This window comes from Asterias rubens, chromosome 2 (assembly GCF_902459465.1).
Source record: "Asterias rubens chromosome 2, eAstRub1.3, whole genome shotgun sequence".
In the NCBI taxonomy this organism is placed as follows: Eukaryota; Metazoa; Echinodermata; class Asteroidea; order Forcipulatida; family Asteriidae; genus Asterias; species Asterias rubens.
The window spans coordinates 5,083,505-5,101,348 of NC_047063.1; the positions used below are offsets into that span (position 1 = coordinate 5,083,505).

Sequence of the window (17,844 nt, forward strand, 5' to 3'; positions counted from 1 at the left end):
TTACGAACTAGCACGGTAGGCAATTTATGGGAGTCTCTGAACGTGTTAATCGACGAGGTAAAAGGAAAACCACGCAATTTCGAGTGATGCTTGTGTGGATCATTATATTCTACTTTTAAAATATCTGTTAAACCATTATGCATTTCATAACAAACGGTTTCAAACACTTTTCAAAGACCAACTCGTCCGATTAAACTTCAAAAGTGTACTCGTTTGCAAATCAGACACTGTGTAGTAGTACAGTTCTACTGCTTTTAATACAATCTGCTATACTTTTGACTAAAACTTTTCAGAATGAATGCTGAAATTGGTGATGTTGCATAATAAGGATAAGTATTTACACTATACATAATTTACATAACTATCTGTCACATTAACATTGATGATAACTAATAACTATATGTTTTTACGTGTTGATTGTATACTGTCTGGATGGCGGATAACGCACGTTGACTTATTAATTTGGCCATTTTTGCCACTCCGGCCCTACACATGGTAAGCCAGATTTAGATTAACGCCATAAAGGGCGACGAGGGCACATTTTGACAAATTTCCCCACCGCATAGTAGTAAAATTTGCAATTAAATTACTGGAATTGATAAAATACTACACAGTCACCACTGTAAGAAATACGAACAGCAAAACTGTTTACGCACCAATATGGTGCTGCTAGCAGCTTTGCACGGAAAAGCTGTAAACCATTTTGAGATAATGGTGGACACAAAATGACACTATTAGGTTTGGTTAAATTTGTCTGTAGGCCTACAGCTACTCCAAACAGTGCACTCCTTTATTGTCCACCATTATACTCAAAAAGATAATGAAATTCTATACGCAGCCAGAGGAAACTAAGAATTTCGTAGTCCGTAATCACTGAATGGTAAGCAGAGTTACGAGACAGGGCCGAGATCTTAGTCAGCTTAGTCCAGGTACCAGACTGTTTTGAGTGGCAATATGTCACCCAGTGGCTACACATCCACTTCCCATTAAGTACATAACAATGACATTAATCATTTTATAGCAAGACCTTCCTCTACGGAGCTCTGGAAGTGCCATGCAACATGTTTAATATTATATTCTGTGATAATTTGACTGCATGATGATGGTTCCATAAACGTAAGTTGTAAATTTCCTGAGATAAACTATCTCAAGATGACGACATCCTGAAAGTTGGATATCAACTTCCCCAGATAATTTTTCATCATGGGACGATAACATAGTAAATGTGGAACACCCAGGGAAGACAAATCATACTTGCATGATCTTGTCATCATGGTAAAAAATGTGCCTGGAAGACGATCTAACCTTTCAAAATTCCGTCATTCTGAGATAAATTATCTAGTCATCTTTATACGTTCATGCATTACTAAAGGCTGCCTTTGTTCATTAATGTTAGAGGTTGCTGTCCATAGACCTACTAGTTTGCTAAACGAAAGTCGGCAAAATCTGTCGCTGTGATGTTGGATGAAAAGCCAGCAAGATCTGTACACTGCAAAAACTGGGGTGTACAAATCGACATCATGCGTGGTGACACATTATAGATACCGAAGAGGCAACACCCATGTTTTAATTTTAGCATCCCAGTTTTAGCAGTGTAATATGCAACACGATAAATGTATTTATCAAAACTCAACATTCTTATACCATAAACATACACAAATCATTGTAATTTAAAACAATGCATTAAAGTCAATTAGTTTAATACCAGTTTACTGTAACAAACCATGATTATAACGTATTTACAAACAATTTATTTCAATTGATTTCAAATTGTACAAGTTATAATTTATACATGTATAAAAAGCATACACAAGCCAATCCTACTTCTATATAAATCAATGCAATGGTCTCGAAGAACGAAACCATTGTATTCATAATTAATACAATTATGCTGTAAGTACGTTCGTGCTTAAAAATTATAACTCTTAAAATTGTCAAAAATGACGCTAAAAATTAACACTTTGTTAAGATCAATGTATAAGGCGTTTTAAGTTTGCAGCATTATCAATCACCAAAATAATGGGGTGTTTGCGTATTCTTCCCCTGTTATTTAATAGCAAAACTTATTCCGGAAAAAAAATGCTTTTACAAAGATTTCGTAAAATATTACTATCCTCAGGATTACAAATCTGAGGAGAGATTTAAAAGCTGGAAATGTAAAGTGATTTAATAAAACAAAGGCGGGGGAAGTCTCGAAACCAGAAAATACGCCACAGGTTACAGAGAGGAAATACTTATTTCAAAATGCGCAATCTCGCAAAGCTTCTTTCCTAAACAATTCGGTGAGACAAAGTTTTAACTTTGACCTTTATGCTCATAAGCACTGAACGAAAAGCTAAAGATGATTGAATTGAACTTTGACCTTGTGCTCAATCATTGATTCAAAAGCTGAAGATGGTCCCAGATTTGAACGAGGGGGTATCACTGGCAAAGTCCCGGCTCAGATACCGGCTCAGATATGACCCGGAGCTGCAGCCTGGCCCGGAGGTCACGGTGGTTCAGGTCAATCTTGGGTCACTATCAGGTCAAAAGTTACCCGGATTATCAGTCAGAAACCTGCCGTCGATTGTACCAAACTCTTCCTAACTTAGGATTAATCTTAGGACTTGGGACGAGTTCATTTCCGTATCCAAAGACATTGGGACGCATTGAACCCATCCTAAGTTAGGACGGGTTACTCGTCCAAACTCGAGCTCAATGCAGGCAGCGTCGTGAATGCTCTAGCAAGTTGTAAAAAAAAAAGCGGAGCGGTGAATTCGATATCGAATTGTTTAGATTAACAATAATTGCGAAAGATCGAGCCGAAAACCGAAAAGTGCTGCCAAATGTATGAGTTGAGTTCAGGACTCAGACTCGGGTCATCTCGAGTCACAATTTCGGTGACTCGGACTTGTTGACTTGAGTCACGTCGGCAAAAGACTCGGGACTCGGACTCGACACTGGTGACCCGACTACAACTCTGCTAACTTGTACGATATCATTTGTGTCCGCACTGATCATGTTCAACCAGAATTGGGTTCGAGTGCATTTAGACTCGGGTCACTTCTGACTCGGGAAAGCTAAAAGCATAGGCTGAGAGAGAGGATTTGATTCGTTAGAAAAAAATGCGTGGTTAACTTAAAAATATCAAGTATACTGCTTGCGTCATGTGTAATAAGACAATATAAAAAGTAAATCAATTTCAAGTCTTGAAACGAAAGTTAACTTGTTTTGGAACAACACTAATTGATATACACCGATATTAAAATTACTTAGGCCTAGGCCCTACTTGCTTAGCCTGCAACCAGCGTTTGTACGCAAGGTTGTACGTGCTGATTTAGTTATTCAAAAAATGTGCATAATGTGACGACCGGTTGTCATTTATAAGTCATATTGAGCCATGCTAAAAAAATAAGTATACAGAGTTTGGTGATTTTAACAGAGGAAGACTTCAAACTGCGATCAAAATGAAAACATTTCGAAAGGTGTAACATTAAGTGAACGTCTGTAATACAACTAGAAACATTGTAAAAAGACGCCCTCATCGGTGACTATCCCGATGCGTATTACAAGCGACAAAATCTACCGCGAAAAAAACCCAAAATAATTTGAAAGTTGGTAATGCCAGAAATCAAAATTTAATATCTCCCAATCGTATATATAAAATAACAAAAACACTTTGAAGTTTGGGATTCCAGAAGTATGCAGCTCCAACATGTTATAATCGAGTAAGGTACACTAAAACAAAAATGACAGTGACACAAAAACTCGCCAAAACAATGAGCTCACACAATAAACGCTGAAGACACCGTCCAAGCTTATAACTCATCCGCCACCGTTCGATACATAAAAAGGAGTTCTGTACAATGAGGCGGTAGAAAATACTACCACTACTTGCAGACGTGCACATCGACTGTTCGTCTGCACTTTTTACATTGTACATAGCAGCACCACTTGAATTTGCAGTTACACCTCTCAACAACCTCTTTGGTGTACGAGTTGTAGCCTCTACCGCAGCACATGAGGTCACACCCCTCCGTACCCATCGAGGTCTTGTCACACTCCCTCCCCACGGTGCCCAGTGACCCCGCACGAGGGTCGTACATGCAGTAGTCGGGGGACTCCTCCAGGTACACCAGGTCGTCCTTGGTGGGTTTGTTGAAGCGAGACTCGTGGGGTTCCATTTTGCCTTTCTTGTTGACCCTCACGCGGGAGGCACCGTCGTATTTGTCTTTTAGGTAGGCTCCCACGTCGTGGAAGGTGGCGAGCTGCAACCAACAGGTCCTCATGCTGCAGGAGCTTGACACGCCGTGGCACTTGCACTGGACAACCGCTTTATCGTAGACGGCCTGGGAGATGACAACAAGAAAAAAGAAGAACCACTATAATCATCAAAATAATCCAAGGACAAAGTTTACTTTCATCGAAACATCTACGACCCCAAGAGAAGTGGTCAGAAAAAAAACGAGACGCAAGTTGTTTGAAAAATCAAAATAGCTCTTTAGTGCCCACTTGTACAATCTGACCGTTGCGATTTGTGAAAGTTTTGCCCAGGAGTAACAAACTGAACATTATAAGGCTTGATGTGAGGATTGTATGGACACCTCAATGAGCCACCAATCCCCATCAAATCCCATGATAGAACCAACCCCATAGGATCCGGGTACATTTTCAAAATGTCCACAGATTTACATTCAATTTACAGGGTTTGAAGATAATGATAGTAGAAAGCTTCCCTTCAAATATCAAAATGTGATGAGTCAGGCAGGCGGGTGACGCTAAATCAACCTTTGGTTAGCTAAGTTCGTAGACAAATTTATTTGATATAGGATTAATTCAGAGATGTGTGTGGAAACCGTTGAGACAACGTGCGGTTAAAAGCAATTTTCAATCCCCCAAAACGCGTGTAGGAACACGTCAGGGTACCTGACTAGACTGCTCACATTGGGTTATGTGTAGGAGTGTAGCATTTGAACAAAAAATGGCTTCTAGCAACCACGTGGCCAAAGCAGACTGGTCCCTCTCTGTCGCAACTCTCTAAATACCGTAGTTCTGGACTTGGTCATTGATAATTTTATGTCTATGCAGGTTAAATTTAGTGCACGTGATATAAGTATAAATCGCTAGATTATTTAAATGTGGGCAAAATCCTTTCCCAGAATATCTTAACCTACATTTTGAACAGTTAAACTGTAATCTTTACTTTCACTTTTATTATCAAATTCTTGGTTGAAATTGTATTAAATGTTAGCATAAAATGGGTCTCATTAGTCAAATACTAAGGTCATTCTTTCACAAAATGCACGGAAACCGCTAAGTACTAGACCTTTCAACCCAACGACTTACCACCCAACAAAAAAACCTATTATTTCCTTTAACAGCTGATATGAAAATCCTTTTTTCGAAGTAAATGACTGGCAACTTTGATACAACATTTTTTCAACTCGAGTTACACGCAAAACCGACCACATTCGTTTCCTGCATGTACACAGTTACGATAGAAAACATAACAACCTCGGTAACCCGAAACCGCACCGTCCCCAGGGCAAGGAGCTTTTGTCTGACCGTACAACAGTCAGTTTCCAACGGGGGAGAGTAGGGTCCCACTCTCCGGCGAATTCACCCGTGTGTGTGTGTTTGGAGTGCGATCGAAACCTGCTCGTGGTATAGGCCTGTGCGGACAATAGAGGTAGTATCTTAACCGCGGGGTAAGCAAAATAACCCCGATATTGCTCCTCTCTTTTGGGCCCGGCGGTTGTTGACTGATGCCCTCCTAATAGCGAGAACAACTTTCACGGGGAATAGCGAAAAGGTGCAGGTGCGAGCTGCTTGAGTGCGACCCGTAACGGCCGCAATGAGCGGGGGGACTGCACTAATGCGTTGACACGAACAAATCCAAACACCTCATATTTTTAAGAAAAATTTAACAACCCTAATGGTATGGATTACTCAAGTCTCGCGAGAATTAGAACGTTAAAATGCGAATTTTTATTTCATTAGGCCTACACACATCAGTGAGGACCACAACAGTTTAAGTACGCGCACGACATGCCAGCTCTATCCTGTCTGTAGTTTGACGTAAGTACCACTAATACAAGCCGCGCCAACTTTACACAAACGAGCTCCAAAGTTAACCATAGCCCAGAAATGCATCGACCTAGTTTTCTGAACATAAAAACATAATATGAGAACAGTGGACACTATTGGTAATTACTCAAAATATTTATTAGCATCAAATCTTACTTGGTAACGAGTAATGGGGAGCTGTTGATAGTATAAACCATTGTGAGAAACGGCTCCCTCCGAAGTAACGTAGTTTTCGAGAAAGAAGTAATTTTCCACGAATTTGATTTCGAGACCTCAAAATTAGATTTTTGAGGTCTCGAAAATTTGAAAGCACACAACCTCCTGTGACAAGGGTGTTTTTTGCTTTTATTATTGTCTCGCAACTTCGACGACCCATTTAGCTAAAAAAACTTATGTTCAAAGAGTTGTTATTTTATGCATATGTTGAGATACACCAAGTGAGAAGACTGGTCTTTGACAATTACCAATAGTGTCCAGTGTCTTTAATAAGTAGACTTGGCTGTCACATGTTCTGCGTAGACTCAATACCTTAAGAAATGTTTTTAGTAAGATTACACATAATGCCAGGTTTGGAGCCAAATAAAATAGCAACATGAACCTAGACCACAAATTTATTTCGAAAGTTTTCCCCAGACGACCACACCAACAAGCCTAACCCTTTCAGGATTTGAATGTCACAATAAAACGCCGTGAATGAAACGTCTACCGGTTCAGTTTTTTACAAAAGCTGTTTTGACAAGAAAATTGTTTTTTCTTTTAGTTCAGACAGTGCCTAAAGTTCTCTCTTTAACCAACAACACGTCAGCTGATGTGCAAAACAAACACCATGGTAGACACAAACCTACAGATTGAATAAAAGTGTAGGCTATAAAACAGGTAGTTAAAAACCTAGCTATGCCTATATTGAATGTTTAGCCCATGGCCACGTGCAAGATTTCTACAGAACTTTTTTTTGTACACACCACCATCGGTGTAGGTCATTGACCATTGCAACAAAACAGACGTGTTCAGTACAAGGGACCTCCCCTGGGTTTTAGTGGGACTCCCTGCCCATCGAGCGTCGCCAGTCGGCACAGAGTCTCCGGCTGGGACCCCTCTAGGCCATCCTCTGATCTTGAACTTGAATAAATATCATCCCAAATTGGGAATAAATTGGTTTGACTAAGCTAGTGAAGAAACGTTCGGGGGTTTGGGGAGTGTGGGGGAGAGGGAGAGTGTAATGACCATGTGACCACAGAACCTGTTGGCGTTCTGTGTCACGGAAAACCGATTATGGTGGAAAGTGTATTTTTCTCAGGTTTGTTTAACCTATTAATGAGTCGTGATTGGCAAGAGATTCACCTAGTATAAGGTAACATTAAGCATGACGTGTCTACATTATGACGACAAAACAATAAAGGGAAAACAAAACAGTCCCCATAGGGGAGTTCTAAAGACTGATGCTCCACAAGGAGTTTGGTGCATAAAGTATATATTATGAGAGGATGTGACATGGTCAAAGGAAAGAGCAAACGATGTCTCAGAACATGTGTGTAACATGACCAAACATTGTTGTAGTTTCTTGAATGCGGTTTTATAACGAGTGAACAGGACGTCAATACTTATCTGCACGTTTCTGGAAATCTTAGTTATAAGGAAAATTAAATCATCATTCTACACTGTAAAAACTGGGCTATTAAAATTGTCATACCATTATAGATACACAAGAGAAAGCCAAAATTAATACACCATAGTGTCAATAACAAATAGGCCCCTACTGGTTCTACTACATAATCTTTTTGAAGTTGCACTATACATTAATCCTTTAAAACATACATCTGTCAGCTTTAGCCTTTATTTCAAAGATGATAACTTTACCACAGGGACGAGTTCACTCGGTTGGCCATTAAACTTACATAAATGATTACGATCTCACGATTTCGTGGGTAGGACGAGTTAATTGACATGGCACATGCTTGGACGAGTTGGTCAGAATGGGTTCATATAAAAAAGCTGCCATAGTGACGTGTGTTGTAACATCCCATTTCACGAACTTATCCTGTATTGAATGATTGGCTGTTCACATCTTAAAATGGGTATTGCTGCTTTGTTTTACGGCACTTGACACTATTGGTAATTACTAAAAATAGTTTTTAGCATGAAAACTTTTTTGGTAACGAGAAATGGAGAGCGGTTGGTAGTATAAAACATTGTGAGTAACGGCTCCCTCTGAAGTGACGTAGTTTTCGAGAGAGGAGTAGTTTTCCACACAGGAATCAAGCATCAGAAAGCACAAAACTTCGTGTGGCAAGGGTATTTTTTCTTCCACTATTTTCTCGCAACTTCGACGACCAATTGAGTACAAATTTTCACAGGTTTGTAATTTTATGCATATAATTATTGAGATACACCAAGTGAGAAGACCGGTCTTTAAAAATTACCAATAGTGTCCAGTGTCTTTAAGTCATGTTAAATTGAGCAGTAAAGTGTATGGCTGTATAAGGACATGTATATGACTATGGTGGGGTAGACACGGTCATGGCCACACAAGCAAATATTTTGAGTAAAAAGGCCAAATGGGATACTTGAATACGTCATCGTAATTAATGTGAGCACAAGTGCGGTACGAGTTGACTTGTCCTGGTGTGTCGCGTCTGGTTCCAGCCGCCATGCACATGGCAACAACAGGGTATCCGACATAAAGCACACACCAGGCTAACTGATTGTCCAGTGTACAACCTGCCGTGAAGTTGACTGACATAAAAAAGACATTTCTTTATCCCAGTAAACCTGTCACCTAGCTAAGGTATTTATGGTTGTCTGAGCCGACCTATGATTAGGTGTTGATATATGAAGTATGGCAGGCGTGTTAAATGCAGTATTTCGACTATCAGATTGTAATTGACACACTTATACACTGAATATATTTTGTAATGATTTTTCCCCCTTTTTTTTTTTAAAACTCTATGTTTACTTCCATGTTTTCAACAGTTGTTTTTGCATTTTTGCTGTTGACTCTATCTGTTTGTTGCATTATAATACGAGATCAAGGGTCCCAAATATAGTGGACCTTTGTTTCTGTCGGGGTTTCCCCATTTATAACAAGATATACTTTGATGTTTGTGCATATTAAGATGTACTTCGATGTTTGAGCAACAAAACTGTTGCTAAACTAATTGAGTAGTCCTATTTAATGCACTTGTTTGCATTCTTTGTACAAAATCGTACGAAGAACTGTTAATGGGTGAGCATCACCGCAGTTAAGTAGATTAAACCAACCAGTTTGAAATGATTTTGCTTTTAAAACTATTGAAATTGGAGCAAGCTAATCCAGCGGTCACTAGTTGCCAATAGAGGGCTCTCGTCAACAATGGGACCAGTTTCACGCCCTGAACAAAGCATCATCAATCCAAACCCCAGCAACTGTTATTTAAGTTTACCCTCCAGTATATGTTATGTAGTTCTGGATTGTTTTCTTCTTAAATAGTATTTTTGAATGAAATAACTAATCACAGTTATAAGAATGTTCAATTGTTACCAATACATGCAATAGATACTGGATACAGGCAAAATCGCCACATGGTCGATATTAGTTAACATTAGTCCCTTGCTCGAACTTGCTTTTGGTTTTGAGTTTACCCGCCAAAATTGAGTTCTCGACTCCATTATACAAACGTCATCAAGGCTTTTCATGGGGTCACAACGCATGGCATGCGACGCATGCAAGACGCAATTCCCTGTCGGCCGAGTCCCGTCATTTTCTCCACATTTTTGTATCCGTTTCCCCCTAAATTATGTGGCCTGTCCATTCCATCAAACAACGATCCGTAGAAACCATTATGTCAAACCAGAATATAAAAAAAACCATCGACTGTAACAGCTGTAATTATGATAATCAAGTTAATATTTTTAACGGCGTCCTGAGGATCCGCTGCCGCAGAATGGCCCATATTCCAGGCGGGCTCTCGAGCCGCGACTTGGCAAGTTTGCGGAATTACACTCGGGGGTGTCATTTACAATCAATGGTCTTTTCTTGGACTTTTCCTCGGTCATTTACCTTTCGCTCCTCGCAGTCCCAGCCCCAAGAAAGGCAGCCGGGAATTTCGTTGTCCTTATAGACTACCGTACCTTTATATTTCAATGAGCTTCGTGTGTAATATTTGTTTTGCCCGGGAGTTTGTTGAGAAGCATCTGCCGCAGGTGTGTTGAGGAACACGCAGGGCAGCTGACCGGCGCCGCGGTGGGCCTGGGTTATGATGGGCAACGATGAAGAACTTTGTTGGGGTTTTCTGTGAACGTAGAGCGTGAACTTCCGTGGCTGAACTTGAACCGAAATGGTGCCAAGTTCAAATTTGGGTAACTGATATCCCAGACAATTATATCCACAGCTGAACATGATGCCGTTCGGGTATCGTCGCTTGAGGATTCACACGTGTTCGGGGAAAACAAATCTTAAATGCACAACGAGAAGCAGTTTCAGTTCTACAAGCAAAACACAAACCCTAAACGAGTAATAAGTAGGGCTCATAACCACTCGTTCAGATCGAGCTAATTTGTCTTCCAAGACATAACATGTCAAAACAGCCTGCGCCCAATGTCATTATGTAGCACAACTCAGCAATAACTGTATAGCCTAAATTTGAACGACAACCGAAATTCAAACAGTTTTCAAGATCAAAATTATATAACTTGCAAAAAAACCTCGAAGTGGCATGTCGCCATCTTGTTTTAAACTCAATGACATTTTGTTTTCTTTAAATGGGCATTAGATTCTATCACCCAACCAGCTTCACCCAATTCCTCAGGCCCATTAACCTTACATCATCACAACATATCCAGAGACCTTTCATTCCAAGAAATCCACCAAAAACACAAACTCTCCGAGAATCCACGATGCTGACCGACCGCTGATGAACCCCATCGCCCCGTTCAAAACGACGCATCTCCGGGTATGTGTTTCAATGTTGAGTGATGAATCTCTGCTGATGACCGGACTTCATCGAGTGGACAAGAACCGCTTCAGGCAGCACTTTACCCTCCACAGTCGCCAAGACAAAAATTCTCAGAAGAGCTCAACCCGACGATGGGATAAGAGATGCAATTCATAATCTCTAATATAACAAACACCCAAAGCTATGGTTAACTCAGGACAATGTAACCGAATATTAATGTGGCATGAGAGTTGTAAACAGAAGAGATTGCAGGGACATTGTTGAGTGGAGGATGATAACATGGTGGACAAGACCATCTGAATCTTGTTTACAATAAGTGTGACCTTGTTCATTCTTTGAGTAATCTGGCAGGCAAGATAATACACTGGTCCTGTGGGAAAGTTGACATGTTGTGTCATAATTTCCACATAAAACCAAGAGTTATGAAAGTAAAAGCTGGACAAGTTTTGAGACGTGCCCCCTTTCATCATATCAAAAGTTGATAAGAATTACACAGTGCAATCTCCATAAAATATAAGATTTGATGTTTTCTTCCATTGAGCTGTGTACAAATCATGCCTGCAGGAAGTCCAGGCTCTGTGGTTATTTTGTAAACATATGATGTCACAGGTCACATCGTCTATAGATGGAAATAGGCTCCGATACAGAATTCCTACATCGAAAAGCCTTCAGAATACCACATGAGATATGGGACATGGTGACACCGCGAAGACACCATATAGAGCAATGGTTACGCCACACACCTCAGCGAATGGAGTGGACAACGATGGGTCTCACGCTCCTGTCATGTTTCTCGCTCATGACCCTTTTCGAAATTACGGCTTTGGCCTAGGCTCCGCCAGTTACTTGAAAGATGTGCGCTTTCCTTACGGGGCTTTGATCTGGCGGATGGATCCCAAGCTGGAGCCCCAAAAACGTGGTTTCGAAAAAAGGGTGACCGTCTGCCTGCTTGAAGTCCTGTACCGAGAGTACAGTACTGCCGGGGATTAATCCAGAGCCTATACGAAACCATAGTTTCGAAAGGGCCGATCACCGTATTCTCGAAAAAACTAACACATTTTGGACGCCTGCCAATTGTTCAAATCTACCATTTGCCATTTTGCGACTAACCTTCAACTAACCATTACATTTTGAAGTTCAGCTGACAGTCTAATTATCAGTGAAAGCCATTTCTATTTGCAGACCATGGGTTATTTACAATTACAGGTCCCCGTCAAATTGTTTAAGTGGCAACCAAATGATCTGAAGGTCAAGGGTTCACTGTTCGTCTGAGACACGTTCAAGGTTCTGCTCGTGATACGAACTAGACTTGTGGACAACTCGTTCATGGTCTGCCGCGATGAGATAGTGGAGTTGTGGCGGTGCTCTCGCGCGAACTGCTGTTTGCCGACTTCTACTCCCCGTTTGGACCGTTGTCGTGAGAGCAGTGATCTCGCGGGCCAGCAGTCTCGCGAAAATACCGCGGTAATCGCGGGGAGATTCGGAATAGAGTTGGAACGCTATCACCGCGAGAGACATTTAACGACTTGTCCACAAGTCTACCTTACCAGAGGAAAATTGATGCGCCCCTTGACGAGCGAAGTTTAAGGCCTGCAGTCATACTAAGATCAGTTAAAAAGACTATGAGAATTGGGTTGATTCAGCTCTGAATCAAAAGACAACGAATCGAAAGCTTTTTTTTTTTTTACATTGTTGACTCATTTCTCAAAAAGCACAGCACCTCAGCAACTAATGGGAAGCTTTGTACTATCATTATCTTCAAACTATGTAAGTTTTATGTAAATCCGTGGACATTGTGTTCTGTGTCTTACAAAAAGTACCCAAACTTAATGTCTGCTCACTCTTGAGACTATACATTAAAACGACTGTTAGGAGATTCCCGTTTATTCAAGAGTTGATCAAAGACTACGAATCACTTATGATTCTATAAACAACAATTTGTTTTAGCTATCGGTTAGTGAATTTGATACTCACCAGTGACGTCATGTCTTATAGAATTGTTGATCATAGCAATATTGAATAATAATTTCTACTGATAAATCGCTGTATAAACTAATCTACGTATTGATTTTTAGTCAAACAATTCAACACTTGATTACATATAAAATTTCCTCACAACAAAAGTTCTAACAAGTTTTTATCAAAGATAAGAACAATAGACATCCATTTTACAAACCTGCTGCTATAGTTTTAAAATAACAATCAAAAGTAAAACTTGGTTTGGACAAGACTGGAAAAGCACATAAACTGAAATTAAAATCAAAGTTCCTATGGCGAGAAGTCACCTTGGAGAAAACAACATTCGTCACTTTTAGTCACTTTTTGGTTTCATTTGAATTCCAGTAAGAGATGAATGGGCATTAAATGGGAACAACGGGGTGCATTGTGTGAACACAGAGGGAAACAATGCAATTCACAGTGTGAACAACCAACTCTTTGTAATTACACTAAAAAATAATCGTATCTGTAAGGATAAAGTCATCAATTTAATGAATTTTGACATATTTTTTGTACGAAGCTTATAGATTTACACAAAATTCATCAAACAGGCTTAGCTTTATAGCTACTGACAGAACACATGTATTTTTGTGTAATATTTCTACTGGAAACAAGATAAACCCTCGTTGCCAGTCACCCATGCGTTGTTAATAGTTCTCCCCAGATAAATTTCGACATACTACCGTGGGGTGACAAAAGCCAAAAGCTGCCGCTAAATTGAACAATTTCCCCGACAATAATCCGCGACAGATTCGCTTGGAGTTACCATCACAGACCAGTGCCCAAGCTAAACAACTTCCAGCCCAAACCACCACCGATATTTGTAAGCTTTTAATCCGACCAGAATAATCCTTCTCACTATTTCTTTGGCAAGGGTGGTTATGGTAGGCTTCGATTGGACAGGGAGGGGAGAAAAAAAACCGGATGATTTGTCGCGCCTGCATCGCACCCCGCAGCCCGCCCTTGCCTCGCCTCCAAGGTGGGCGCTACCCATGCCTTGTTTTCCTCCGTCTGCCCCGTTAATAACGTGCTGGCGCCACCGGCTTTTCAACCTTTTTGACGGACTCCCACCCAAGAAAAGCCTTTGTGGAGAGACTTATGATGGAAACCTGAAGTGTAAAAATCGAACCAGAGTTACTATATACAAAAAGAAAAGAAAGATTCAACAATCATCAAGAAGGAAAACCGGGAACGGTGTCCAGCATTTACCGCGTGAAGACAACCTTCAACAGTGTTAAGATTCTCAGCGGTAGTTTCGTGTTCATTAAAAATGCCGTCCGCATGCTGTCGCCCGCAACACGCACCCGCTGTGGTTAAAAGACAACAAACTGCTCCTAAACCCTCGATACTAAACACAATTCTCGTGAAATAATCACATGGACCTCACAATAAAAAGGCGCTCCTGGTGTCGATAATAACAGGAAACCTGTTGTGAAAATGCGAGAAAATAAAGTTCAACAAACTATTGTGTTTTTGCAATTTCACACCAACGCCCGCAGTACAAGTCTGTCAGTCTTATTTTGCTCTACAAAATTACCCCTGCGATGAAAAATATAAGTCTGACCTAATTTTAATTTTAGATCGAAGTAATTATTCGAAGACAGAGAACACGAAGGTGATTATGAAGTATCATTGCGACTCCTATAGAGAAACACTTCTATCTGAAAGACTGTAATAGTCGAAAAAGATACACCCCAGAACCATACCTTGTTTCGATTGTTGCAAAACGAAATAAACCCGGAATGAACGTTGACAAAGTCCAGCGCAAAGCATCAATCAGTCGTTTTACTGTTTGCTCCGATTGTGATCACTTGATTTGATCACTATTTCACAGGTTGGATGGTGCCTTTTATTGAAGACAATTATGAAACGATAATAAATTCAGTGATGAAACCATTGGTGCCGACACAGTTGTTGTAAACAAAACAACTTCGGACAGACGCAAAATAAATATCTTTTGAAAAGAGGCCGTTGTATATATTATAAGTTCTCTGTCTCATTATGTGCATGCGCTGTTTTCATCAACATTTCATCAAAGTGTTAGGGGCCTTTAATCGTCAGGTGTTTTAATATCATGTTCCAAAACTGTTTCTAACATCTTACAAACTTTTGATAACAATATCAACCAATTTGTTCTGACATTTCGAACACTTTGAACCTGATCGTGAAGATAATTACAATAACCAAGCTTCCAGACATCTTGCGTGTGGCACGCACGCTAAAGTTTGTTACAGTATCATTTCTCGCCATGCATCCAGCGTAGTTCCTAATACCAGCTTAGCATGACTGCTCACCATGAATGTAGATTTAAAACTGAGCCTTCAACAATTCCACAATCTCCCAAAAACCAAGGATAAGAGTAGAGGACCCGTTGTGACTCACCGACCAGTCCATGATCAAATCAAATTTGCGGATCGTGATGGGTGGTTTGCGTTCGTGAACCACACAAGCTCTGACGTGTTTTTAAATGACATAATGTCTATTCCAAAAGGTTATGATATAGACCCGTAACAAAAATCTGGATGAAACCTTGTTGGAAATACCATTCATTTATCTTTTTTTATAGCTCCATTCGGATACCACATACGTGTATGTCTACCACTAGGCTAGTCTTGCTATTAGAACCTTAAAAACACTGGCAGAAATACCATTCATTTATCTTTATAGCTCCATGATATCACACACGTGTATGTCTACCACTAGGCTAGTCTTCGAACCTTAAAAACACTGGCAGAAATACCATTCATTTATCTTTATAGCTCCATGATATGACACACGTGTATGTCTACCACTAGGCTAGTCTTCGAACCTTAAAAACACTGGCAGAAATACCATTCATTTATCTTTATAGCTCCATGATATCACACACGTGTATGTCTATCGCTAGTAGTAGTCTTGATATAGAATCCTGGTTAACAACTCTGAAGGTAAAAATCAGTTGGAAACACCATTCATTTATATTTGTATAGCACCATGATATCACACACGTGTATGTCTACACCACGGACGGACTGGTACATGTAGTCTGGTGCCAGGCGGCGGAACTCTAGCTCAATCTAATGCAAACGATTGTCACCGTCGTTGAAGCATGTGTTCATATTTTTTTTTCACATCCGTACGATAGTTTGTGCCTAATGGAACCCTGCAAAAACTGGGGTGTTAAAATGGACACCATGCGTGCTGTCATTATAAAGATACCAACAAATAATCAAAATATACTAGGGTGTTGAAATAACAATAATTTCTGCCAAAACTTGGAGTTATTTTGACACCATAAATGGTGTTACTTTTGACCCTGTCTGTGGTGTCTATAATGTGACAATTGACGTGTCAATTGTAAGTATGGTGGCTTTGAAAGGAAACCTCATACTCTCACCAAAGTTTTGCTACAGCACAATCAACAACCAACTAATTTGAAACAGCTTTAACTTGTAACCATTAGCTTTCAAGAATGCCCTTTGCAATGACTCGACCCGCAGTCAGCTGATGTAACGCGAAACGTCTCTCTGGCGTGCAGTACTATTTGGATAGTTTCTCTATAATTTAGGCCCAATTTCATGAGCTGCTTAAGCACTCAATTTTGCTTAAGCAAAATAATCCTTGCTTAGTAAAATCAGATTACCGACCAAGACTCCACTCTTGTTATGCTAAGTAAACAACAGCTATAATACCAGTCACAAGCAATGTATTAGAGACATGAAAGTTTGGTCAGTAGGCCTAACATGTATAAAATAAGCAAGCTATTTTCGTGCTTAAGCGGCTATTTGTTTGCTTAAGCAGCTCTATGAAATTGTCCGCAGATGTACTCTTTGTGCCATAATGAAATCCAACTCGCCTGTGAATTTAAGTCAATGTGCCCATTAGATACATCCGAATAAACACTGTGGGAAGATAGATGTACAAAGCAGCTCTTGTACACAGTGGATTACAATGCCAGAAAGTAATGAATACTGAACTGGTAACTCCGTTTTCAAAATATTCTTTTCGATATCCGAAAGTTGAAAGTATGGTTGCAGCTTCAAAAATGTTTCTTAAAGAAACACTGTCATAGCAAACGGTGAAAGTGCATGGAAGAGACAAATGTCCATATTATGTTACAAGATTTTTAAAGGATTAATTCTTAAGTTCAAAAACTTAACCTGTGTTTTCACTACAAGTATTCAAAAGATGATGAAGTCCATGATGAATGAGACTGAGATGTAATTCTACCAATATTTCTAGAAATGACGTTTTGATTTTTTAGGAGACAATTTTTTTTCCAGAAAAATTGAAGAATTACCATCAAGTTTCATCTCCAAACGGTTGTGATCAACCATTGAGGTAGGAATACTATTTCTATCAAGGATCAACCGAGGCCTCATCTGATAATCAAATTCTTACTTAATGAATCATTGTTTTTACTCCTCCAAATGGATGAATAATAGTGTTTTTGTAATCCCCTGCAAATTCTTGTTCACTCCCACACCAGGTAAAGGAGACCCATAACAACCACAGGTTGCGGAATTTCTTTCTGATAGCCCCTATCATATTCTGAAATGGCTGGTAATTAGCCACCGCTTGGGTTCTTCCCCGGAATGTTACCCCTCTCACAGCGAGAGGAGGCTACCGAGAAGGCCGATCACTGGACGGGGGATAATGCGTCGCGAAGGCCGCTGTCTATCCTCGGTTCTCGTTACATTAACAGAGAGTTGTTGGGACAAGACCTGTCGACAATAAAATGACACCACACTCCAGGTGTGATTCCATCATTGATATCAAATCACAATGATGAAGTGACGCTAGCAATTAGATAGAACTGCGGGCTGACTAATAAGTTTAGTATGAAATCACGCGGCCTGCTATAACACGT

The 17,844-nt window shown here is 40.1% G+C and overlaps 1 protein-coding gene across 1 annotated transcript in view; it reads right to left on the minus strand.

The window, feature by feature from the left end:
* Window positions 1–227: 227 nt before the first annotated feature.
* The window catches only part of LOC117303732 (protein Wnt-5b-like), a 39,301-nt gene continuing 21,684 nt past the window's right edge, over window positions 228–17,844 (minus strand). The window contains exon 5 of the mRNA XM_033788036.1: window positions 228–4,328. Coding sequence (XP_033643927.1) covers window positions 3,870–4,328 — 459 coding nt within the window. The 3' untranslated portion in view covers window positions 228–3,869. The remainder of the gene's footprint in view (window positions 4,329–17,844) is intronic.